Source organism: Stegostoma tigrinum, chromosome 1, assembly GCF_030684315.1.
Source record: "Stegostoma tigrinum isolate sSteTig4 chromosome 1, sSteTig4.hap1, whole genome shotgun sequence".
NCBI lineage: Eukaryota > Metazoa > Chordata > Chondrichthyes > Orectolobiformes > Stegostomatidae > Stegostoma > Stegostoma tigrinum.
This window is the reverse complement of record NC_081354.1, coordinates 117939394-117967311: the sequence shown is the minus strand read 5'-3', so window position 1 is coordinate 117967311 and position 27918 is coordinate 117939394. Positions and strand designations below refer to the sequence as shown.

The 27918-nt window shown below is 39.1% G+C and overlaps 1 protein-coding gene across 1 annotated transcript; it reads left to right on the top strand.

Moving 5' to 3' along the window:
• The first annotated feature begins 472 nt into the window (after positions 1 to 472).
• On the top strand, positions 473 to 25338 carry ppwd1 (peptidylprolyl isomerase domain and WD repeat containing 1). Its single transcript, XM_048542829.2, has 11 exons — positions 473 to 690; positions 3853 to 3955; positions 5052 to 5155; positions 8047 to 8167; positions 9801 to 10248; positions 11864 to 12054; positions 14341 to 14530; positions 15575 to 15756; positions 16210 to 16291; positions 17754 to 17936; positions 23930 to 25338. Exons 1-11 carry the CDS (start codon positions 573 to 575, stop codon positions 24071 to 24073), a joined length of 1866 nt encoding a protein of 621 aa, XP_048398786.1. The 5' UTR covers positions 473 to 572; the 3' UTR covers positions 24074 to 25338.
• The last annotated feature ends 2580 nt before the right edge of the window (positions 25339 to 27918 follow it).

The window sequence follows — 27918 nt, the reverse complement described above, 5'->3', positions numbered from 1 at the left end:
AACAGCAACTCATATTCCGCTTGGGAACCCTGCAGCCATATGGCATCAATGTGGACTTCACCAGCTTCAAAATCTCCCCTTCCCCCACCGCACCCCAAAACCAGCCCAGCTCTTCCCCTCCCCCCGCTGCACCACACAACCAGCCCAGCTCTTGCCCCCCACCCACTGCATCCCAAAACCAGTCCAACCTGTCTCTGCCTCCCTAACCTGTTCTTCCTCTCACCCATCCCTTCCTCTCACCCCAAGCCGCACCTCCATTTCCTACCTACTAACTTCATCCCGCCTCCTTGACCTGTCCGTCTTCCCTGGACTGACCTATCCCCTCCCCACCTATACTCTCCTCTCCACCTATCTTCTTTTCTCTCCATCTTCTATCCGCCGGTCCCTATTTATTTCAGAACCCCCTCCCCCTCCCCAATTTCCTCTGGTGCTGCTTGGCCTGCTGTGTTCATCCAGCTCCACACCGTGTTATGTATCCCCGGTATTTTGCATTTTGCGTTGGAAACCCCACCCCCATGCCGTCAGGTTTGGCGGTAGAGGTCAGAGGTCAGAGTTGAGCAGGTCACTCCATCATGGCGGCGGTGAGGAGGAATCGGGAGCGGCCGGCGGAGGGGAGTGGGTCCGAGTCGGAGGCCGAGGATTGTGTGGGGCCGTTGCCCTCGCAGGCTGTACACGCCAAGAAGAGGAAAGGTTTGTGCGGTCCGGGAACCGGTGGCGAGTCCGGGCCTGGCACATACTTCATAAAGAGTTTCAGCCTACATCTTGTAATAATTACACCAGGAGGAGTGACCAGCTGCCCTGTCTAAAGGACATGTATAAACGTTGTGACCTGGTATTGTCTCAAAGCGCTGTATGGTCGCCGTGGAAATCGAGGGCAATGCGCGTAGCAAACACTCGGACAGTGGTTCAATGGCTCTCCAACTTGCTCCTGTGTTTGTAAAAGTGGCACAAGTATTGGTCAGGTCACCAGTAGCAGCTCTTCTTCCTTTCGAAAGGGTACCGTTGGATCCATTACATCCGCTTGGAGGACAGACAGGACCTTGTCTTAATTCTCAGTAGGGGTTAGATTATTACCTGAAGATCAAACAAGTCGTCGTGTTACAGGCAAAGGATGGGGTGGGGGTGCGGGGTTGCTTTTGGTGATGGTGCCCAGGGACCTGACAAGACGAATGGCTTCCTACTGTACTGTAACTGTTCAATGATTCTATGGTCGGGTGGTCGATGGTTGAGGCTCCTCTGTCACAACTTCTGAATCCATGAGCATGCCTGACATTCAGTCAGTTTGACTTGACGAACTCTACAGTTTTTATTTAACCAAAAGATTGTCGCTATCTTCTGTAGCAAAGTAACACTTCTGCTTTCCTGATGCCCTGCAATTTGAACAGCTCAGACTCCAGAACAACTCTTGAGACAGTTCCTCAAAATGCAGGCGTTTCCTGCATGTGTGATTGTCTGGGCTTGCAATGCACAAATTCCCTTGCCGCAGTCAGGGTACACCATTTACCCTGCCAAATCTAACTAGCCTTATTTATTTAAGTTATTAATTTAACAAATTATTAGCAAGTTACAGTTTTGTAGCTGAGAGCCAAAATATAAACACTCACTTGCCACTGGAAGTAATTAAAGAAATAAAAAGCTGCATCTCCTTTTCTTGCTCTACACTAAATTTCCACTTACACTAAATTTCTGATTGTAATGAACTGTAAATTAAGAAATCTTATGATCATGCCTCGCTTATATGCTAAAAACATTTCACACTTGAAAGTTTTCTTAAAACATATATCTTTTTGGTTATATTTTGTTACCTTCAAATCTCCTTGTACCATTCAATAGTTTTACCTTTTGTAAATGCAGCATGCTTCCATCAGAAAATTGTGGTGTGGTTATTTGTAGCTGCATTGAGAGCAGGGATTTAGAAGAAACTGCAGTCATTGTTTGTGTTTTAAAATTTTTGTGAACAATATCAAGTTTGTCAGTGGCTAATTTGACTTGGAAATACTGTGGTCTTGGCAGATCTAGAAATAAAACAAGCTTATACCTTTAACAAGGAGATGGTAAGAACTGCCAATGCTCGAGTCAGAGATAACAATGTGGAGCTGGAGGAACACAACAGGCCAGGCAGCATCAGAGGAGCAGTAAAACTGACGTTTCAGGTTGGGACCCTCTTTCAGAAATTTCTGAAGAAAGGGTCCCGACCCAAAACTTCAGCTTTCCTACTCCTCTGATGCTGCCTGGCCTACTGTGCTATCTATATCTTTTACAATTTTTTTTCTTTAAATGTAAACAAAACTCTAATGTCCTTTCACAGCTGGGTATGAGAAAAATAGTTGTCAACCCAAGAAGAGAGATGACAAATGCTAATAGTAAGCTTGACTGGAGCAGTTGGTTTTGAGAAATAGGTGGTTGTAGTTAGCACTGCAGATTCCTGTGTACTCATTGCTATTAAAGACATCACTCAGAGTTGAAGAAACAGATTTTGGACTTGGTAGTATAAAGTGCAATCCAAACAGGTGTCGATCCATAATTCCATTTCTCTGACTGCCCTTCAAATTTCAATCTTTACTTAAGTTATTGACTTAAATCTCATGATATCACAAATGGGTATTAACTCTGCAGAAACTGCAATCCACCCTCACCCCAAAGAAAAAGTCTGTTCCTTCGATCACCGGTCTAGAAATGCTGGATATACATTTTCCAATGAAAGACCATCAGCCTGAAACATTAACTGTGCTGGATCCACAGATGTGATTGGTTCCACTGAGCATTTCAACCTTTTCTATTTTTATTTAGCAGTCTTTCAGATTTTCAGGACCTATTGTGCTTTGCTTCTGAACTGTTAATCTATGATATGTTTACATGTTTCTTTGTTCAGTTAAGCAGACTTCAGGTGTAAAATGGGATCTGATTCTCCATTGTTTGAGATTTAAACTGTAATCTGTAACGTGTTTGTGGCTTTATTTCGGAACAAAGTCAGAAAACTCATTTTTGCCTCAGTGAATAAGGCTAGTTGGAGGTTTTGTACCATAAAATGGGCACTGTTTATTCTCTTTACAATTCTTTTGGTTAACATACCTGTGATACACTATTATTGCGTTATAATTGTGTTATGGATGCGAAGTTTTATAGGATTCTTTTTGCACTGCCCCTTTAATTGAAGGTAATGTGGTGGAAGAGTTTAAAGAATTTTTTTTGGAATCTACTCCAAATTCTGCCTGAAAACAAGCCTTGATGGCTTTTTTGCAGTGGGGACAGAGAGGCCTAGTGTTTGACTTATTGGGACAAAATGTAAAAATATTCCCACCTGTAAGCAAAGACACAAGATTTCAGATAGAAATAGGGAGGTTTTGTTTGAGGACAAAGAATTTCCTCATGTGATCAATGGAAAGGCAGTTGTGTTTTTAAATACCAGACAGAATGGTCTCTGTTTGAAGAAATGCATCTAGTGGTAGTGCAAGGGATTTGCAAGATACTAGGATCATGCTGTGGGTTGTAAGAATCATTGATTTAGCCCTACTGCTGCTATTTGGTTCAGGACTTCACCTGAAACTTAGTGATGCACTTTTTGATGGTCACTTTGTTGTGATTCAGAAATGAAGAGATGCAAACTTATGGAAAGCTACGGGGGTGATGTTGGACTAATTTTCATGAAAACTTGTATTCTGCGGAGAGCAGAATGTAAAGTACAGCTGTAACATGGAGTTTTGCAGTCATTTTAAAAGTTAAAGCAGTGATTTCTTTTCTGTAGTATATTAATTGACCACTGGCATTGCTTAGGCAATGTTGCTTGTAGTGGCTTGTACAGTAAAATAATTCAAACTGTTGCTCAGATACATTTGCCTTTTTTCTTTCCAGTTCTCGACTTTGAGCATGTGTATCTGGACAACCTACCCAGTGCTTCAATGTATGAGCGTAGCTATATGCACAGAGATATTATAACACACATAGTCTGCACCCGGTAAGACCTCTTCTAACTTTTTAACACGAAAGCCAATCAATATTGCATTGGATGATTTCATTTTTATTGGTGTCATCCTTATTCTGGAAGGTATTTTGTTGTGGATTTGTGTAGGTTGTGTTCTTTGCCTAGTTTTCCAATAAACAAGAAATTCTACAGGCAGCTGTGGGGACACTGGTGTAGTGTTTATGGTACTGAATTAGTAACCAGAGGCTAATGATTTAGGGGACATTGGTTTAAATTCCACAGCAGTTGCTGATGAAATTTAAATTCACTCAATTAAATCTGGAATTGAAAGTTAGCCATCAGTTGTGGTAATTGTGATACTACCATTTATTGTCATAAAAAAATCTGGTTCACTAATATCCTTTAAACCTTAATATCGGTCATATCTCCTTTCCTCAGACTCTTTTTCAGCATTATATCTTTGTTACTATTTTATGTGACTTGACATTGTTCCACGACCTACAGTCTCTCTCACTGCTATCCCAAACTTGTGTTTTTCTTTCTATCTTCCACCTTCCGTTAGCACCAACTTGCACCCCTGTCACACACCGAAGATCTGCTCACTTGTCTTTGTTGATTTATATTGGTTCCCATTCCTTGTGTGCATCAAATCTAAGTTTCTCCAACGTCTTATTCCACCATACCTCTAACTTCCTTTTTGTCCTTTGTCTCAGCCTAAATCCTTGGGTTCTTTTTAAAGTTGCCTTCATCGTTACACCTTGTCACTTCACCCCAGAGCAATTCCAATCATTTTGACTCTTCTTGGTACTGATACAATTTAAAGCAGTGGAATACATAACCATTAAGTATACGCCAATGAAAGTAATTATTTCTAACTCTGCTGTAAATTGTTCAAATTGAAAAATGCAAAGCGTAGCAAATAGATGCTTGAATCAGTGATGTAGAGATAAAATGGAGATTATTGTGGTAATTAACCTACAAGTGTTGAATATTGCAAATTGGATGCATTGGGTTTTTTTTCAAGCAGCTAATGGTTTTTTCATGTGTGTATATATACGCTTCTACTATGGATGAATTTTCCAGCGTTCAGCTTTATTTACCATTCGTTATCTCATTTATAAACCTGTAGGACAGATTTCATCATAACGGCCAGTCAGGATGGACATGTCAAGTTCTGGAAGAAGAAATATGATGAAGGAATAGAGTTTGTTAAGCATTTTCGCAGTCACATAGGTAAAGTGTTATTGTTTTCAAAGTTTTGTACGTGTATTTTGCAATATAATATGAATATCAAAGCAAAAGGCACAATAATCTTTTATTACGACACTGGTTAGGAAAAGACTGCAGCAAATGATTGCCACTATTCATTAGCTAAAAGAGGCCAAATGGTTTGGTTAGATTGCAGGTAGAAAAAGAAATCTACACCTAAGCCCCTCGATGAAAAACAGTTGGGATTAGAAGTTGCTGGCTGAGAATGTAGAAAATAAACCATTCCTAGAAGATGGGAGCCACTGTAAATTGTACGCTGTGAAGTTTATTTCACCAGAACCATAAGTACCAGGAAACTCTATATTTTTCAGGCTTAAGTTCCTAATGTATGATTTTTTTAAAAAAAAAGTGAAATCTTGATGTGCCATCCTTTCACTGCATAACTGATTTTTTTTTTTAGAAAGAAACTCAAACTCATGTAAGGAAATTGTAACATAAGAAAGAGTGTAGTATCTTAAAAGGAGTGCAGGAAATATTGGCAGATTGATTCCTGGGTTCAGAGCAGTATCTTTTTAAGAGATCAAATCGAATGGGCTTATACTTTGGAGTTTCAAAGAATGAGAGATGATCAAATTGAAGCATAAGATTCTGAGCGCTTGATGCGGTTGGTTTTGCGCTGTTTTCCCAGCTGGAGAGTTTAAAACTGGGGAACTGGCTGAACGCAAGGCATGTCTTCATTCATCCATGAGCAAAGAAATTGCATAAACGTTTTTGAAGCTTCTAAGTTTTTGTGTGTTTCTATTTAAAATTAACTAGCAGTACAGCTCTATGATGTAGGTAAAATTAGGTTAGTTTATTATGCAATTATTTTGAAATGTGGATTAAATTATAAAATCTGAATAAAAAGATTTAAAATAACAAAGAGTAGAAGTTACATAAGAAGATAAGTGTGCTTTTTTGCAGACTTAGCATATTGACGATTCTATTTTACTAGATTTAGTATTGTCACATGTACCAACAGAGTGTTTGCTGAAGGAAGTCAGTTGAAAATTTGATGTCAGATTCAGCACCTGTTCTATAGTCTTATAGTTGGAGATTGCTCCCACAAGTGGATTCAGCAGAACAGGTGGAGGAAATGAGAATGAGTACTCCTTTGTTTGGCTTTTTTGTCTGGTAACAGTAAGATCAGTGGTAGAGCAACATGTGCAGAGGGATATAGATAGGTTAAGGGAGTTGGCATGGGTTTGGCAGATGGAGTACAATGTTGGTAAGTATAAGGTCATCCATTTTGGTAGGAATAATAGCAAAATGGACTATTATTTAAATTGCAAAATGCTGCTGTGCAGAGGGACCGGGTTGTCCTTTGCATGAATCACAAAAAGTTGGTTTGCAGAGGCAGCAGGTAATTAAGAAGGCAGATGGAAGATTGTCCTTTGTTGCTAGAGGGATGGAGTTTAAAAATGGCGAAGTTATGCTGCAGCTGTATAAGGTGCTGATGAGGACACACCTGGAATACTGTGTACAGTTTTGGTCTCCTTATTTGAGAAAGGATGTACTGGCATTAGAAAGGGTACAGAGGAGGTTCACTAGGTTGATTCCAGAGTTGAGAAACTTGGCTTATGAGGAGGGATTCAGTAGCCAGGCACTATACTCATTAGAATTTAGAAGAATGGAAGATCTTATAGAAACATACAAAATTATGAAGGGAATAGATGAGATAGAAGCAGGGAGGTTGTTTCCACTGGCAGGTGAAATTATAGCTAGGGGGCATAGCACCAAAGTAAGGAGGAGCAGATTTGTGACTGAGTTGAGGAGGAACTTCTTCACCAAAAGGGTTGTGAATCTGTGAAATTCCTTGCTCAGTAAAGCAGTTGAGGCTACATTGTTGAATGTCTTTTAAGGCAGTAAAGGATTTAAGAGTTATGGTGAGCAGGTGGGTAAGTGGAGCTGAGTCTGCAAAAGGATCAGCCATGATCTAATTGAATAGTGGAACAGGCTCAACGAGCCAGATGGCCTACTCCTGCTCCTTCTTATGTTTACAGCATTGCAGGTTGTGTCTACAGAATCCCTCCTCAGTGCAGCTGTCCTGGATAAGTTCCTCAGTCTTACTGTTGAGAAACAGTGTTGTTGTCTCTGCACAAAATGGCTTTTGTATCCTGTCTGTATCATAACCAAACCAAATGGCTGATAAGCTGATTTCAAGCAAACTACTGTTCCACCTAGTTACTGTTAATTGCATTGAAGCTCTTTCTTTTGTCTCTTGTTCTCTCAGAGCTTTGAATTCTGGTATATTGTAGATGGACTCATCATGTTGTTCAAGTGATTATCAAATTCTAAGCTTCCTTTCATGATTGCTGAGATTAGAGTTCAATAGACTTTGAGCCTGGATCAGATGTTTGCCTGCCTTGACTTCTTGGAAGGATCTTAATTCTAAGAAAGTAGAGTTAAGGCCAAAGATCAGCCCTGGTCTCAGTGAATGGTGATATAGACATAAAAGGTTGTTGGGTCTACTTCTCCTATTCCCCATGTTTTTGAATATTACTTTAAGTTAAATGACAAAAACAGCAAAAAGATATGAAATAACAACAGCAAAAAGATATGAAATAACAAAGCGTGGAGCTGGATGAACACAGCAGGCCCAGCAGTATCTTAGGAGCACAAAAGCTAATGATTCGGGCCTAGACCCTTCTTCAGGAAGAAAAAGATATGAATGCAGGTTCATACCAATATTAGTCAAATTTAGAATTAAATTTCTGGCATGGCGACTAAGGTTGAGTTGAAAAATTATGACTTTTATGAAGAACCAATCACGTGAAATTGTATACAGGTAAAAGGGCAATAAATGAATAGCTGCTAAATTACTTGAATTGATATTATTGCTCATTTTGTGTTTCATCTTTTGTTTTGAAATGCAGGAGTTATTGAATCTATTGGTGTTAGTGCAGAAGGAGCTCTATTCTGCTCTATTGGTGATGACCAGGCAATGAAGATTTTTGATGTGGTGAACTTTGATATGATTAACATGCTTAAATTAGGGTAAATATATAAAAAATGCATTTTTTTCCTGTTTGAACCAATATATGTGTTCTCTAATGCATATTGTCTTCATTCAAATAAATAGAGTAGTAAATTGTTCAGATTAAAAGAATTCCAATAGCTATGGAAGAACAGTGTTCCTAATTTATCATGCATTCATCAGACAAAGAAAATACCACAGGTACTGAAAATCTGAACATGAAACAGACTGATGAGAGTACTTAACAGGTCTGGCAACACTATGGAGAGCAAAACAGAGTTAATATTACACACAAGGTCATGGATCTAAGATGCTAAAAAAATCATCAGTTGGTACCTATTATTGCCAATATACTCATCATGACAACTCCTTGTGTTTATGGAAGTATTGATAGATACAGGAAAGAAATTGTTGCATGGTTGATACCAAAGTCTTTTGTCCTTTTTCTTTCTCTTTCATTCTGTTCTTTTCCTTTTGTCATCCTAGCTGCCATGCTATATATCTGTAGCCGCATTCTCTTATCTTTTTTTCTAAAATTCTCATCAGCTAACCCCATAGTAAGAAAAACACAAGTGTTGCAATGGAAAGGGGAGGGGTTGTTGAAGGTTATTGAGGAATGGACAGAGCATTGTTGAAGGTATGGCCATTCAGAATACTAAGCATGTAGGTTTATGAAGATGCTTTTATGATGTATCATACTGGTGATGGAGATGTCAAATACTGAATGTGTTTGTTAGGTATAAAAGTGAGGACAACAATCTTTCCATGATAGGATGGAAGACAAAACTTTGGCTTGACATAGTGATGATTAACCTTTTGGCAAAAAAAGAAGACCCGTTTGTAGCACGGATATGGAATGCCGTTATCAGAATAAACGGAATGAGCATAGGGAAGATGGGAGAATGGAATAGTGTTCTTAGAGAATGTATGACTTGGAGACAAACTTGCACCAGTGATGCTTCAGTGTCAACACTGTGGAGCTGAAGGAACACAGCAAGTCAAGCAGCATCAGAGGAATGGGAGAGTTGATGTTTCGGGTCAGCACCCTTCATCAGGGTCCTGACCCGAAACATCAACTCTCCTGTTCCTCTGATGCTGCCTGACCTCCTCTGTTCCTTCAGCTTCACATTGTGTTGACTCTGACACGAATATCTGCAGTTCTTACTATCTCTGCTATCTCACTAATGATGCTTCCATGTATATGTCGCCCATGCTCTTCTGGTTGATGGAAGTTGCTGTTGAAGGAGAGTGGTGAGTTGCTCCAGTCCACATTGTAGATAGTACACTATGTGATGGTGGTGGAGGTAGTGAATGTTTCAGCTAGTTCGTGGGGTGCTGATTAAATGAACTGCTTTGCCCTAGATTGTATTGGAACTGCACTCATTCAGGCAATTGGAGACAAATCCATTGCATTCATGCCTTGTGATTTGTAAATGGAAGGCATGCTTTGGGATAATAGGAGGTGCCTTACTTTCCACAGCATTGTTTGTTGAAATTTAAATGGGAAGCTCTTGTGAGCAATTGAAAAGGAACATAAGACCATGAAAGGTGGAAATGTATCCTTAGCAGATCACGATTACAAGAAATTAGTGAGTAGATGAGAGACAAATTGAGTTTCAGTCAAGTAAGTCAAAATTAATTTTATCATTTCAGGTACCATCCTGGTAAGTGTGGGTGGATTTACTCACCTGGAGATGCTGTTTCTGCTGTGGCATGTTCTGAAAAAATTACTGGAAAAATCTTCGTATATGATGCCAGAGGAAGTAACCAGCCGCTACATGTATTTGAAAAGCTACACAGTTGTTCTCTCACTGAGATTATCTTAAATGCTGTCTACAAGGTTGTTGTATCGACTGACAAATCAGGAATGTTGGAATACTGGACTGGGCCACCCACTGAGTACAGGTTCCCCAAAACTGTGGAGTGGGAATACAAAACAGATACAGACTTGTATGAATTTGCAAAATGTAAATCATACCCAATAAGCATCACATTTTCCCCTGACGGGAAAAAAATGGCTACGATTGGCTCTGATCGCAAAGTACGGATTTTCAGATTTTTGACTGGAAAGCTTATGAGAGTGTTTGATGAATCCCTTACCGTAAGTGAAAAAACTACTTTTTGATGTTCTAACTGTTTTACATCCTCCACTTATTGTCTGTAAAGGGAACTGGAACACACTTTCTACATATGGTGTCAACATTATATGTGTAATGCAATATAATTATGATAAGATGTAACCTGCCATAAAGCTATCTTAATTCCAATGTTTGAGCTAACCTTAAGGAAACATTGTTAATTTTATCTATCTGTCAAGAATTGTTCATAACTCTATGTAAGATTGCCAACTTAGACCCAATTTGTCCTGCAGTTTAGAGCATGTGATGCAAGAGTATAGGAAAAAGCAGGAGATTTGCATGGTGCTCACTTGAAGAGCTACTGCAGGAAAAATGGGTTGAATTATCACCTTCTATACCATAACAATTTGTGTTTCTATTATTTTGCATTCACCAGAGACAGGATTAGGATCGTTGAAGTCTTACCAAAGTAACTGTGCTCATGTATGAACCTGGGCAGTGTGCATTGGCTAGTCAGCTATAGAAAAATTTTAAAATAAGTCAGATCCTCTCCTTGTCCACTGGCTCAAAACTACGTCAGCAGTGAGCAAACACTGAGTCTTTTGGAATTATGTTTAAAGCATCTAGCTACAAACTGTAATTTTACACTGAATTCTTACATTGATCTGCAATGCATCCTTCATCCATTGAGCAAAGATTTCAGTTGTCGGCCTGCCACATTTAAGAATTCTCTCCCTAAAGCCTCCTGCCTTGCTCCATTTCTTTCCTATGGAGTCCATTGATATTTAGAATCACCTCCAGTCATTTCCTGATTTTTTTTTTTCCCCAATTCTGATGTAATGCCTCATTCTTTCCCTCTGCCCTCCTTAAGCACCTTGTATATGTTTCTTCAGCGGGTATGCAAACCATAGTAAATGGCACACTGATAAACCAGTAAACAAATGGAGCTTTGATAATAAAGTGTGAAGCTGGATGAACACAGCAGGCCAAGCAGCATCTCAGGAGCTTTTATGTCTGCTTGCAGATTGGAAGCTGTCGTTTATTGTTCTGGCTCTTCTCCATTTTAATGCTTTCCTTTGGAAGATCTTGAGAGATTTGGGGTGAAATTACAGAATAGCTGGTACCTTCATTTTTCCAATGATGTGGGATCAACCATTAAGTAATCTCAATTTGGCAAATATTTTAATTATATCTGTCACAAGCCGTTCATAAATAAGTAATTTAATAGTTAATCTCATGGGCTTTGTTTTTAATTGTTATACAGGTGACCTGTTGACTCTTTGCTAAATATATGCAAAAAGTTTTCAGACACTGCTGAGCAGAGACCTATGCCTGTTTTATTTTCAGAACAGTGAGCTGTAGACTCACTTTGTTCTACATGCGATAATTGTGGCATGTTGGCCCATTAACCTCAAAAAAAATTTAAGGTTAAATTTTACATGCAATTTTTATTTTCATCATTGCCTGCGTGAAGCAATTCTTAACAACTTGTCCACATCCCCTGAAGCTTACCTATTCCGTATATTCCACCAAGTCTGGAATACATGTTAACATTTCTGAAGAATTTTCATTTCCATTTGATGTGTGACAGAATTCATTGCTCTATGAATGGAATTATTTTATTTTACTGTTTTTAAGATGTTTACAGAGTTACAACAGATGAGACCCCAGCTTCCTGATATGGAGTTTGGCCGACGCATGGCGGTTGAAAGAGAACTGGAAAAAGTGGATGGAATGAGGCTAACAAATATCATTTTTGATGAAACTGGACATTTTGTACTTTATGGAACAATGCTGGGAATCAAAGTAATAAATATAGAAACAAACAGGTATATAATCCATGAAAATAGTTGCATGAGGTCAATTCAATAGTGGATTGTATGAATTACTTGAATAGTCATTGGATTGAACATTTAATATCCTATGAAATGATCCTTATTTTTTCTCCTTATTTATAGTTTATTTCCTTAATGTTCATTTTATGTGATACCTTAAATATAATGAACATCTTCAAAGGCTTGACAGTCAGAAGATTAGAAACAACTGAAGCATATGAGACTTCTTCATCTTCAGCGATTTAAAATAAAAATTGTGGAGAGGGGGATTTGGGGATGTATACATTACCTGTACAACTGGAGACTCTGTCACTGATGGTAGAATGGAGGTAGGAGCACTGTAGTTGGAAGTCTAAGTTTGCCAAGGATTTAGAATAACAAAGGAGCGGAACTTTTAGATAGTATTGGACATTGGTTGTAGACCTCTGCATCAGTTGGAGTTTATATAGGGCAAAGCATGGGACAATGCTGACACAGTGGATAAGCTGAGTCAGGAGGCAATGAAGTCATAGATGAAGGTTTATTTTGTTTTAGTTGTTGAGGTTGCAATGAGGAAGCAGTATTTGTTCATTTCCCACTAATGGGAGGAAGAGCCAAATCAGCCATGACACCTCATTCTAATTATGTTTTGGCTGGAACCCTCTAAGTGCTGTCCAATTTGCACAATTTCCCTGCTTTCCACGTAACAATTTTCAAATGTGCATTCAACTGCCTTTTGAATATTACCACTGAAGTTGTTTCTATTACTTTCAGGCAGGCATTTCAGATCATAATATAGTTTACAAGCTCCCAGTTGCGCTGAATAGACAGCACAAACAATTCTTTTGACCTAACTCTTAATATGTTTTGAAAGCATTATTGCGAGCGTATGTAATTATTGTGCTTCACATTAACTTCCATTGGGTGCCAGCTGAAGTTCTACCTTGTCAGCACAAGCTTTCAGGGCAAGGTAAACTTTTCAGCAAAAGACACCCATCCAAAGAATTCTCCTTATGGTTTGGCTATAGGCAACTAATTCAGTTAAATCTATGGTCTTATCCCATTTGGAGTACTGCATTCAGTTCTTGGCACGGACATCTTAGAGAAAAACTATATGGCTTGGAAAGAATACTGCAAGACTTGGGATCTGGAATCAGAATAACTGAAATAGGTTAAATAACTGGCAACATAAACTGATTTGTATTCCCATGAAGTTTAGTAATCAAAATGGGATTTTTCTTGTGTGGGGAATTTCCAAAGCAGAGGAAAAAATCCACAAATTCGAGCAGCAGGATATTTAGCAGTGAAATTGAGAAGCATTTTTCATACAAAGATGCCCCTCCACCCCACCCCCAAATAAAACAGAAAACTGTTCGTGTCAGATCAGTAGCACTTTAGGTATTGATTAACCATTATCTGACTGGTAAAGTTAGCTCAAGGAGTTAAATGTTCTTGTCAATTGCAAGTAGTTTAGTTTTGCAAAGTAAGAAAAGCACTTGTGGGTTAGCTCAGTTAGCTGGCCATCTGGTTTGCAATGCAGAGTGATGCCGACAGAGTGGGTTAAATTCCCACACTAGTCTCTTTCTTAACGTCTCTGTGTAAACCACTACCGTTTGTCTGTCTAGTGAGAAAGCATGCCTATGGTCTGGTAATACAATGGTGATTTTTTAAAAGCATTTTGTGTGACAGCTCAGAAGGGAAAAAATTGATAGTTCAAATCTTGGTAAAGGATAGTTTTTTTTAAAAGAAATGACAAGATATTTCATCAACGATTGAGTGGAGTGTTGGAATGAAGAAACAAATGGTGCTTGAGAGACAGATGGGTGTATATGGGAATTACAGAAAAATGGAGTGAGATCATGGAGAGACTTGAAAACAGGGCCTGTGAAATTTGTGAGGGAGCTTTTGTGACAGCATAACACCGGTCACATTTCCACTTGTCAGTTGTATTGGACTTGACATATTAATTTTGTTTCTCAATTGATATGTTTCTCTAGACTTGCTCTCTCTGCGGCATTTCCTGTTGTTATTGCAAGATTTTATTTATTGGCTTATGTTTTGTAGTTGGAGTATGTGTTTGTTGTTCTTCTTACGCATTATGTTTTCTTTGCTTTCTGCCTAAATTATTACTGAAATAAGATATACAGAAGCAGTAGAAGGATATTTACAGACAGATTTTAAACTAATGCATTATAACTTAAATAGTGAGAGATAATATGTTGTTGTGATTTTAAGTGTAACATTGATACGATTGTTATACCCACATTTGCAACATGAACTCATTTGTTTTTTTCTTTTGAGGTGTGTACGCATCTTGGGTAAACAAGAAAATATCCGGGTGGTGCACATGGCCTTGTTCCAAGGAGCAGCCAAACAGTCACAGGTTGTAATGACAATGGAAATGAAAGCTTCTGACAATCCTGTGCTACAAAATGTTCAACATGACCCAACCATATTCTGCACTGCTTTTAAAAAAAATCGATTTTATATGGTAATTGTGATTTTATGATGAACAAATTTGCTCGTAATTATGCATATAATGAGTTTTAACTACTTTTTCTCTTTCTTGGTACTGCAGAAGAAAGTGTAATTAGATGCCTGAGTTAAAAGATCAAAATTGTTTGATGCAGATTTACTTTCTTTTAAACAAACAGGTTTTTTGCATAAGACCCTAAGATGTAGGAACAGAAGTAGGTCATTCAGCGCTTTGAATCCACTCTACCACTCAATGAGATCATGGCTGATCTAAGAAAACTCAACTTCACTTTTCTCCATGATTCTTGATTCCCTTTCTGTTTAAAAATCTGTTTATATCAGTCTTGAACATACTTAACAACTCAGACCCTCTAGTCCTCTACTGTAAAGAATTCCACAGATTCACTATCCTTTTGAGAAAAGAAATCCCTCTTCATCTCTTCCTTAAATGAGTGACACCATATTATGAGATTATGGCCTCTGATCTTACTTTTCCACAAGGGGAAACATCCTTTTTGCATCTGCCCCAAGTTTCCAAATTTTGTATGTTTCACTATGGCCGCTGCTTATTCCTCTAGACCTCAGTGAGGTCAGGCCCAACCTACCCCGTTTCTTGTTTCATATGTTTCCTTTTACTTTGCTCAGTATAAATGGGATGACATGGTAATATGGTGCATATGTATATTATACAGGTGTATCTAAGCCTTTTTGTTGGGGCATTGGACACATAAAGTTAATTGATATAGTCATTGTACCAAATATTGGCACTGATTCAAGATTTAGTACTCTAATAAGGCAAGAGTAATGAGTTAATGATATAATTCTAATGGAACAAACTAGTGATTTAGGAACAAGCACAAATCAAATTGAATTCCCCACCTTCAAAGTTTGGAATGTAAGGGCTCCAGACCACTATATCTGCTGCGACAGTTTAGATCTCCTTGCTTTATAATATCCAAAAGATCTTCAACAAATGTATTTGTTCTGTACGTGAGTGAATTCATCTTTTTAAAAATTTATTCTTTAGCTAAGATGTTTCTTGTATGACATTATTTTAAAGTTCACAAAGAGGGAACCAGAGGACACAAAGAGCGCTGAGTCTGATCGCGATGTCTTCAACGAGAAACCCTCCAAGGAAGAGGTGATGGCTGCCACACAAGCAGATGGTCCCAAGCGTGTATCAGACAGTGCAATTATCCACACAGCTATGGGAGATGTACATGTTAAACTCTTCCCTGTTGAGTAAGTTTTCAAGTGTATTTCAAACTATACTCTTATGAAATTTAAATACTCCATTGAGTTAACTTTCAGTTTAAAAATATCTGGTAAATTGTTAACAGCTTTGTGGAGTATAGTATTATAAAAATCCATCTTTTCTCTAAGGAGCTATGCTGGAAACTCTGTTCTGAACTTTATTTAAAACTGTGTTCTATTCTGGACCAGAAGAAAGTTGTGCACGGTATTGAAATTTACCCTGCCAGCATTTTCTTTAAAATACTGTTTTGACTGTAAGACGTGGCATTGTGTGTATCCAGTACAATTTGTAAATAATCTTATCCATTTGAAATGAGTTCTTTACAGGGTATTACTTTTAAAAATAAGCATTTTACATTTATTATAATCAATCCTGACCACTTTACACTTTGTCTTTCCTCTGGTGAATAATAACCAGCACTTTTTATTTTCTTTATGTAGGTGTCCAAAAACTGTTGAAAATTTCTGTGTGCATAGCAGAAATGGATATTACAATGGGCATATCTTTCACCGTATTATTAAGGTATTTTTGACTGGATCATAGAATCATAGAATAGTAGGAGACAGAAGGAAGCCATGTAGACCAACATGCTGTGCTGACTTTCAAAGAACAAACTGGTTAGTTCCACTTGCCCACTTTCCCCAAATCTCTGAAGTTCTCCCTACTTCATAGTTGGTGTGGTGATGATGTCAATGGACTAGTCATCTAGAGACCCAAGCTAGAGTCCAATCCCACCATGGCAGCTGGTGGAACTTAAAATCAATTAATAAATCTGGAATATAAAGCTAACCTCAATAATTGTAACCATGATAACTATTATCAATTGTTAAAGAAACCCAACTGGTTCACTAATGTCCTTTTTAAGAAAGGAAATAAACCCTCCTCAATCAGTCTGGCTGAAATGTAACAAAGATATAACAATGTGGTTGACTTTGTCAGTTCAAAGACAGCTAAGGATGGGTACCAAATGTTGTCCTTGTGACACACATGTTCTTTGAAAGAAAAAAAAGTCTAATAATTTCCTAGCCCTTCCTGTTCCAAGGAGAGCAGCCTCAGGCTTTACTGTCTGTTCACAAAACTAGCTCTAATAACAAGTGATTGCTTTCTAGTGAGTTGCTTCTGCACCCTGCCTCATGTCTTCATGTCCATCCTAAGTTGTTTTGTCCAGGTTCCACGCAAGTCTCCAACTGGGGCTTAACTAGTGTTTAATATGACATCAAAAGTACAATATTATAGGTGCTAGAAACATGAAATAAAAGTGGAAGGTAGTTATTTGGGGCTTGCTGAAGCCACATCTGGAGTACTGTGGACTGTGGTGCTGTCCATATATAAGGAAAGACATAAATACGGTGGAAGCAGTTGAGAGAAAATTTACAAAATTGTTAACAGGAATGGGTGGTTTGTCTTATGAGGAAAGATTAGACAGACTAGGCTTGAGTTTGGAAAAGTAAGAAGCAACTTAATTTAAACATAAGATATTGACAAAGTGGAAAGCTTGTATCTCTTGTAGGAGAATCTAGAACTAGGGTCAAAGTTTCAAAACAAGACAGATTAGACAAATATGAGGATCCTGAGTCTTTAGAACTCTCTTCCTCAAAAGGTAGTGAAAGCAGAGTCCTTACATATTTTTAAGCCAGAGGTAGATGAATTCTTAATAAGCAAGGCGATGAACGGCTATAAAGAGTAGGTGGGAATATGGAATAGAATAAACTTGCCATGATCTTATTGACAGCATGAGCGCCATGGGCCAAGTGGCCTACTACTCTTTGTTCGTATATTTGTTTTCAGAGACAAGTGGAGAAACAAATATATCAGAGCATTTGTTAGATTGAAATTTGACTGTGGAATGTTTTGAAGAGATGTATGTTGATGAATTAGTACAGTACATTCTCCTTTTAGGTATAAACTAGTCAAATTAAGGCAATGTTAATCCTATACGTAAAAGCATTTTATAAGATAGTTTGGATTCATGCATTTTTCATAGGGTTTCATGATTCAAACTGGAGATCCAACTGGGACAGGGATGGGTGGAGAAAGTATTTGGGGAGGAGAATTTGAAGACGAATTTCACCCAACACTGAGGCATGATCGACCATATACGCTCAGTATGGCCAATGCAGGTGCAAACAGTAATGGATCCCAGTTCTTTGTAACTGTTGTACCTACGGTAAGTCCCTACATTTCTTTGTTTATATTCAGAACTAATTTGTTATTGCTTAATGACAAAGCTAAAGGTACAATCCTCCTTTTGATTCAGCTGTTTAAAACCTTCCGTACTAAATTAAGTTCACATCATAACCACAATTCCCTTCTCCATTTGGAAATGATAGAGGTCATTTTTTTTCTTTCAAGCACTCATTGGAAGGCAACAAACAGCGAGCAACCTCATGTATTCTTTTCTCTCTCTATACTTATTTTCATGGAATTTGAGTGTCAGCAGCAAGATCAGCATTTGTTGTTCATTCCTAATATTCTTTAAGCAGTGAGCAACCTTTCTGAACTGCTGCAGCCCATTTGATTTAGGTACACCCACAGTGTTGTTAAGTAGGAGGTTTCAGGATATTGACACTGTGTCAGTAAAGGAATGATTAATTCCAGGTCAGGATGGTGTGTGGTTTAGAGGGGTACTTTCAGGTGATGGTGTTCCCATGTATTGGCTGCTTTGTCCTTCTAGTTGGTAGAGGTCATGGGTTTAGAAGGTAACAGTCTTCGTGAGTTGCTGTCGTGCATCTTTCAGATGATACTGCTGCCACTGTATGTTAGTGATAGAGTGAATGGTGAAGGTGGGCGGTGAGGTATGTGTTTAAAAAGTCTGCTTTGTTCTGGAAGGTGTCAAGCTTCAAGTGTTTACATAATTGGGGAATATTTAATTACACTCCTGAATTATCCCTTGTAGATTGTGGACACATCTTGGGGAGTTAGGAGCAACACAATTTCCAGCCTCTAACTTGTTCTGTTACTGCATTTATATGATAATAGACAATAGGTGGGGGACCAGGCCAGTCGGCCCTTCGAGCCAGCACCATCATTCATTATGATCATGGCTGATCATCCACAATCAGTATCCTGTTCCTGCCTTATCCCCATAACCCTTGATTCCACTATTTTTTAAGAGCTCTATCCATCTCTTTCTTGAAAGTATCCAGAGACTTGGCCTCCACTACCTTCTGGGGCAGAGAATTCCATATGTCTTCCACTGTCTGGGTGAAGAAGTTTTTCCTTAACTCTGTTCTAAATGGCCTACCCCTTATTTTTAAACTGTGTCCTCTGGTTCTGGACTCACCCATCAGTGGAAACGTGCTTCCTGCCTCCCTTAATAATCTTAAATGTCTCAATCAGATCCTCTCTCATCCTTCTAAACTCCAGTGTATACAAGCCCAGTGATAATGGGAACGGCAGATGCTGGAGAATCCAAGATAACAAAGTGTGAAGCTGGATGAACACAGCAGGCCAAGCAGCATCTCAGGAGCACAAAAGCTGACGTTTCGGGCCTAGACCCTTCATCAGCCCTCTGATGAAGGGTCTAGGCCCGAAACATCAGCATTTGTGCTCCTGAGATGCTGCTTGGCCTGCTGTGTTCATCCAGCTTCACACTTTGTTATCATGGATTCTCCAGCATTTGCCGTTCCCATTATCACTGATACAATTTTAACCTCACTGCGAAGCCTCTTCCAGGGATGCCTAACCTGAAGAAGTTACCCTCCTCCCTCAGGACCAACCTCCAGGGAATCTCTCTCCCACTGCAACTCTCTTGTAATCTCTTCAGCCTTGAAACTGCTCGACCATGTCCTGAAACAAACCAGGTACCACAGTCACATCACCTTCCTCAGCACCTGCCCACGAGCTGGCTCTCTGATGAAGGGTCTGGGCCCGAAACGTCAGCTTTTGTGCTCCTGAGATGCTGCTTGGCCTGCTGTGTTCATCCAGCTTCACACTTTGTTATCTTGTATACAAGCCCAGTCGCTCCAATCTCCAACATATGATAGTCCCGCCATTCCGGGAATTGACCTCGTGAACCTATGCTGCACTCCCTCAATAGCAAGAATGTCCTTCCTCAAATTTGGAGACCAAAACTGCAAACAGTACTCTAGGTGTGGTCTCGCCAGGGCCCTGTACAGCTGCAGAAGGACGTTTTTGCTCCTATACTCAATTCCTCCTTGTTATGAAGGCTGGTTTAGTTGGGTTTCTGGTTAACGGTAACCCCAAGATACTTCCAGAAGGAAGTGGTGGATGCATCTCCTAATTTTAAACTACCATTATCACTGTAAAAACACTTGGGGAAATATATTCCTCATTCCAGTGCTTAGTAGCTCTGGGTTATCTAAATTGGATTGTGACATATAAATGGTTGTGTTCAGTGTGGGTCTATGTTAATCAGCTTGGTGACTCTCCAGCAAAACTTGACCAGTAGATCCGCAAATGCTGTAATTTAAATTGGTTAGAATTATTGCATTGAGGATTGCAGTTATGCTGAGTTAAACAAATTGTAAGGAAAATTTTGCAATCTCGTTATCTCGATCTGCCTTAGCAAATACCCATATTAAATCCATTTGCAATATAAAATGGATTTAAAACCAGCTGCGATTTGGAAAACAAGACAAATGCGTGTTTTATAGAAAATAGAATAGTAGTTTGATACAATTATGTGGGTGAGACTATATCGAGGATACTGTCTACAATTTTGAGATTAGTATATGTAGAGACTCATATTTGCATTGGAAGACCTTAAAGAAGACTGGGTTCATTCCTGGGATGGGGACATTTGGCTTAGGAAAGGTGCAGCAGGTTAGGCCTGTAGTTATTGGAGGTCAGACAAGTAAAAAGTGATCTTATTGAAGCACAGAGAATTCCAAGGCTGTGGGGGTGCTGTTGACTCTGTAAATGCTGAGAGGAGTTTTGTGTTCTGAGGACTGACAGTGCTGAAGTGTATAATTTTAAAAATAAGGAATCTCATTTAAGGCTGGGATGGAAAGGGATTTCTTCTGAGAGAGGTTGATCTTTAGAATTCTCTTTCCCACTAAGCAGTGGAAGTTAAATAATTGAATATAGTCAAGGATGAGAGTTAGATTTTGATTTAGGAGAAATTCATGGATTATGGGGCAGGCAGGAGAGTTTAAGGCCACAAGTGCAGAAGCCATGATATTATTGTATAGCAGAGCAAGCTCAAGGGACTGAATGGCTTACTGCTTCTTACATCCTGTCTCAACCAAATTCAGTATGTGTTGCAAAGCTGCTTTGAACTCAGCTTTAGGAAAGGGACCAATTCATCTTCGAATAAACAATAACTACATGAAGTGGAAAAGGAGGTTGAATGGACAAGTAATATTATTCTACTTCCATGTAAAATGTAGCGCATTTAATCAGCCAGTTGGAGAGTTGGATAAGTGCATGTTATGTGGGGGCTTATTGGATCTGAAAAGAGGTGGAAGAGGAGGAGTTAACTATTTGGCCCCTCAAACCTGCTGCACCATTCAGTCTGATCATGATTCATTTTCCTGCAAAGCTGTTCTTTCCCATACTGTCCCTATATCTCTTGACTCTGATAGAACCTAACATAATTTTCCTCAAATATAGATGATGGCTGAGCATACATAGCTTTCTGAGGTTGAGAATTCCAAAGGTTTTTAGTGATTGTGAGAAGTATTGTGGAATATTCCTGGGTTTTTATTTGAGTTCTGAGACTGATCAAAGGAATTGCAGGTATTTCCTAATCAAGACTGGTCAAATACCAAATTGCTAAGTATTTATATGTCCAATTGTGAATGTCTAAAAGTAACAAACTTTGTACAAATAACAAAACCAATTGTAATTGACTGCCAGGTATAGTAAAACCAATGGGAATCTTCAGAGACTAAACAAAATTTGCTATTACACATAATTTTGTAATTTTTTTGAAGTGTCTTTTATAACTTCTAATTTATATTTAGTTTTACTGAAAAATGAGATGCTAAGCTTTTCGTCTTTCACCAATCAGAATGGAATCGCAAGTATACCAAATTTCAGAAGGAGTAACAATTCATATTGCCTGAGAAGAGGGTGCTGATTAGTTGGCTCTGGTGGAGGTGTTGCCATGGAGAATGCACCTGGGAACAGTTAACTGTCAGGTTTTTTAAGTTCAAACCAGACAAGGTTGACTGATCAAGGCACTTCCACGAAGAATGTACTAGGAAATGGCTAATGGCACAAAGAACATGCCCACACATTGCACCATTTTCAACCAAGCAACAACTGAAGGGAAAGCCATTCCCCAATGTATTCCCCTTGGCAATGCAGTGACTGCAAACACCATGAGAGGAAGACAAAAAGCTTTCAGAGCATGTCTCTTTCTCAAATACTGATGTTCTGTACATTCAGTTGTTGTTTAATTCTAATTAAACAACGACCTTTTTCTTGTTCTGATGGTGCCAACCTTGACAAGGAAGCCTCCAAAGTGCCCACCAGCTTCCTCAACCAAGGATTCCCGGATACCGTTGTTGACAGGGCCCTCAACCAGGTCCGATCCATCTCCTGCACTTCTTCTGCCCTCACCCCATCGCTTCCCTTCCACAAGTGATAGGGACCCTCTTGTTCTTACCTACCATCTCACGAACATCCACATCCAGAGGGTCATTGGCTGTCGATTCCACTGCTTCCAGCGGGATACTACCACCAAACACACATTCTCCTCCCAACCCGTCAGCCTTCTGCAAGGATCGCTCCCTCTGGGACACCACCCCACCCCCCACAGCTCTGTGACACCTTCTGCAACCGCAGAAGGTGTAACACCTGTCCATTTACTTTCTCCCTTCTCAGTATCCTAGGGCTCACACTCACCTTCCAGGTGAAGCAGTGCTTTCTCAGCCCTTCCCAGAATCTAGTCTACTGCATTCGCTGTTCATAATGTGGTTTCCTCTATGCTGGAGAAACAAGGTGTAGACTGAGTGACTGCTTCGCCAAACACCTATGTCCTGTCAGTAAGAAAGACCCTGAGCTTCGAGTTGCCTGCAACTTCAACACACCAATGTGTTTCCTGGCCAGCATCTCTGTCTCAGGCTTGCTGCAGTGCTCCAGGGCAAGCTGGAAGAACAGCACCTTATTTTCTGCTTGGGAACACTACAGCCTTCTAGACTCATATCGAGTTCAACAATTTTGGGGTTTCAGGCACCTGCACACGTGCTTACGTCAACCCCCACACACCAGGCCTTGTTATCACCATCGTCTGTTATTTTTAATTTAACCTGTTTTTCTTCTTCAACCTGTTCAGAGATGTTATGACCTCTGGATCAGCTGTGGCTGAACCAAGGTCTCTCAGTTCAGGCGTAGGGACACTGCCAATTTGCCACAAGAGGGCCCCTCAGTGTGTGCTCTTACACGCCACCCATCATTAGCCACTAATTGCTTGTCATTCTCTCAGGCTGATTGTTATCCACTCCGTTGTCCGTCTATCTGTTCTGTCTCTTTGGGCTCTATCTCCAACTATCGTTTACATCCCTCCCAGGCCCCCAAGCCTTCTGCATAAAAAGCCACCTTCTCCTAGGTGCTGTCAGTCCTGAAGAAGTATCAATGAACCAGAAACGTTAACTCAGATTTCTCTCCACAAATGCTGCCAGACATGCTGAGTCTATCCAGCAATTTCTGTTTTTGCTTTGGTTTTATCTTTTTCTTCCAACTGAATTACTTTTTAACTGTAAATACAATATTTTTCCATTTAAATAATTTACTAATTTGTTTAACATGTTTATTTAGAATTTTAAGCTTTAATCAGACTTGATGTGAGATTCTGTGGTGACAAATTCCAAAAACTAAAGATAATTGCCAGGCAATACCCTGTTTGTTATCTAGGTACCAAAGCTAACCTTTTGAGGGTAAGATAATCAAAGTTATACAGAGTTGAGATTGCCTTTGGGACATAATAACATAATTGAGTTTTAATCCAAAAATGCAATGTGGAAAGCACTTATTGCTAAGTCATTCTCAGTTCAGAAAAGACCTTGATGAAATAGAGCCTCTGGCTAGTCCTTTCATTACTTCTGTTCCTCATTCCCCCCAGTTGTGATTTGTGAAACTTGTACGAAATTCATTTTATGGGCTATTTTGTTGTGAAAGATTAAAACATAGAAATTAAGTCAATTTCCCTCGGGAAACTGAATTTTAATTTTAACTTTGTTTTTATATTTCTAGCCATGGCTTGACAACAAGCATACTGTTTTTGGCCGTGTGACAAAAGGAATGGAAGTGGTCCAGAGGATTGCCAATGTGAAGTGTAACCCCAAAACTGACAAGCCATATGAAGATATTAGTATAATCAATATTACTGTAAAATAATACTTCTAATGGAAATTTCATTTTGTGAAAGTAGTTTTATACTTTTTAAATTTTTTTTACACAACTGTTGGTTGGTTGTTTCAATGTTTATCCATGCCATGCCAATAAATGGAAAATCATGTCACTTTAAACAGTAAATGCTTGTGGCACTACTTCTTTTCTCTGCAACTTTAAATTGTTATGAAACCATTTCATATTTAACAATTTTCGTGGACCAGTGATTGAAGGAATGTGGAGATGCCAAATATTTTTGGAGATCACTGCAGAGATACACCAGAGCTTCTGTTTTAAGCAAAGTGTTTCTTGGAAATCATAGTCCCAGATAATTGCAGGCCATTTTTTTTCATATAACAATCGATTTTCTTTCCCCTTCTCTCTCTCTCTCATCAGTCTGTTCAGAGGTGTAATTATGCACTGAAGCTGGGCCTTTTGGCTCAGAAGTAATATACACTACCACTGCACAAGAGCACTCTCTGACCTTGATTATTGGAACTCACTTCAGGAGAAAACACCTGTTTAATGGCTGTTCTGCTTGAACAATGTTTGTAGACTTTGAATTTTTGTGTAGATATTTTCAGTTGAGCAAAGCCTGCTAAGGAAAATACCTTCAGAGACAGTAGGAACTGCAAATGCTGGAGAATCTGAGATAACAAGGTGTAGAGCTGGATGAACATAGCAGGCCAAACAACATTAGAGGATCATTTTCTGAAGACGGGTCTAGGCCCGAAACGTCAGCCTTCCTGCTCCTCTGATGCTGCTTGGCCTGCTGTGTTCAACCAGCTCCACACCTTGTTACCTAAGGAAAATACCTGTTTGGCTTATGTCTCCTGTTTCTGAACCCGTGGCTGAGAGATCACAGTGAAACTTGATTGTCCGTCTCAGCGATGAAAGAGCTTCTTAATATTTTCTGAGAAAGCCGCATTTGCCAAGACACCATTGTCTACTGTATGTGATTAATGATTTGACGCAACATGCAAAAACGTTCGATGACAGATTCAGGAACATGCTATACTATTTGTAGTTTGACCTCAAAAATAATCTCCTTTGGTCAGGAAGTGTCTTTTCTCTTCAAATGCATCTCTGCAGAAAGAAAAGAAATTAGTTCCCTTTTCACGAGATGTGCATGTGTTTGGATTATTTAAAGTGGTGAACATTTATTGTTTTACATTATAAATTGCATGCCTTGATTAATTCTCTATTGTCATTAAGATAATTATTGAATAATTATGAAAAAATTGTGTTTAATAAAAACATGGTTGATAGTTCCTTTTCATTCTTTTTTAATATACAGAAAGCATATGATCAGCTGTATCAGGTCTTGTGTATGATATTTTTATTGTTTTCTGACCTGTAGAGTAGTGGGACAAGATGGACTGTGTACTCCTACCGTCTTGGTCATGACCATGTTGACTGTACCTTTGGAGCACCACTCAACTTGGTCCAATCTGCAATGCTGACAGAATTAAAAGCTTTACCCTTCTCCAGCAGAAGTGCACTCCCAATTTTTTGAGGAACACTGAATTTTTTTTTCAATTTAAAACACCCCATGCAGTTTTTTGTTTAAAATGGGCAATGATCTGCAGCAAAATGAAACACATCTGTGTTCACGGTGCTTGAATAGTAAGCAAGGGCCTAGTTAGTGTGCCCTCTGTACTGCAGTGTTGCCATCTGAGATAGACTTGGGATGCTCTAGCAATGTGAAGAACGAGTAGCATTGTCCAATGGTGCTTTTACATAATCATCCTTTTCTATATCTCTTGTGGTTTAAATTACTGTAAAGGAACCACAAAGACTTTAAAACTTTTGAAATAAGTAGAATTAGTCATTTCACACACTTGACAATTTTAACAATGAGTCCTTGGATGGTGTTTCCAATTTTACGTTGTAATAATGTAACTATAATAATGTAATGACATGCTGTTTCCTCGATGTGCTATGGGAGAGATATATCAAATTTACCTATTAAAATGCAAATCCAGCATAATTAATTTATAAATTAAATTTGAGGCTTGCGGCAGGACAAGTGACATGTTGCTACTTCAGCATTTGGAAGATGCTGGACACTAGTGTGATCCAGAGCAAACTAAATGTTTGCAACTGGAGGAACTAGGGGTCCAAGGTGAAGATCTGGTGTCAGTTCTGCAGACTTTGCACCACATCAGAGAAGAGAATTGGGAGCAGTTTACATTTTAGCAAAAGAGAAAAAAGGAATTTTGGGGGTTGGGGAACAGAAAATGACTAACCATATGGGGAATGTACAAACTGCAAAATGTTCTATAGATATATGAAGATAAAATTATTATTTTAAGACAAACTACGATAGTTAAAATGAGGGACAAAGAGATGGCAGATCAATTAAATACAAATTTTGGTTCTGACTTAAAGGAGGAGACAAATCATGTCGGAAAAATAGTGGAGAGCACAGTCTAGAGACAGGGAAGAACTGAAGGAAATCAGTATAATGATCAGAGAAATTGATGGGATTAAATACTGATAAATGCTCAGGCCTGCTTATTTATATCATAGAATACTTAAGGAAGGAGTCCTAGAAATAGTGGATGCATTGGTGGTCATCTTTCAGGTTTCTGGAAGAGCTCCAATGGATTGAAAGTTAGCTAACGTAGCCCTCTACTCTTTTAAAAAAAGATAGATATCAGAATTATAGACAAGTTTGCCTTACACCAGTCGCAGGAAAAATGCTCAGTCCATTATAAAAGAGTTAATAGCTGAGCAGAGATAGTAGGAACTGCTAATTTTGGAAAATCTGAGATAGCATGGTGTGAAACTGGATGATAATAGCTGAGTAGTTGTAAAACTGAGTGGCATGATCAGATACAGTCCGGTTTTATGAAAGGGAAATCATGACTTGATAAAATCTACTGGAATTTGCAAGGTTGTGGTGTGTAGAGTTGAAGGGGAGCCAGTGTTTGTGGTTAGACATTCAGAAGGCTTTGATACAGTCACACTTAAAACACAAGTATGTAAATTATAGCACATGGGGTTGGGGGTAAAGTTATGAGATGGTTATTGAATTGATTGGCAGATAGGAAACAAAGGGTAGAAATAAATAGGTCTTTTTCCAAATGGTTGGCAGTGACTAGTGGGGTGCTGCAAGGATCAGTGCTAGTTTCCCAGCTACTCACCTTATATATTAATGATTTGGATGAGGCAACTAAATGTAATACTTCCAAATTTGCAGAGGACACAAAGCTGGTTGGAAGAATGAGCTTTCAGGAGGATGCAGCAATGCTTTGTGATTTGGACAAGCTAAATGAGCAGGCAAATACATGGCAGATGAAGTACAATGTGGAAAAATGTGTCGTCCACTTTGGTAGTAAAAATAGGAGGGGATTATTATCTGGCTGTAAATTGAGAGTGGAATGTGCAACGAGGCACAAGTGTCTTTATACACCAGTCAGTAAAGGTAACTAGGTAAAGGAACTACGATGTTGTGGCCATTACAGAAACTTGGTTAATCAGGGACAGGAATGGCTGTTGGAAGTTCCGGGATTTAGACGCTTTAAAAGAAATTGGGAGGGTGGAAAAGAGGCGGGGAAGTGGCACTGCTCATCAGGACCGGTATAGCTGCTACTGAAAGGCAGTTCGAGAGTGATATGTCTACAGCGTCAGTTTGGATTGAGCTCCGGAACAAGAAAGGAGCAGTCACTTTGTTGGGGTTTTTTTTTACAGACCCCCTAATAGTTGCAGAAACATAGAGGAGTGGATTGGGAGGCAGATACTGGAAAGGTGTAGAAGTCACAGGGTTGTAGTCATGGGTGACTTCAACTTTCCAAATATTGATTGGAAACATTTTAGTTGTAATAGTTTAGATGGAGCAGATTTTA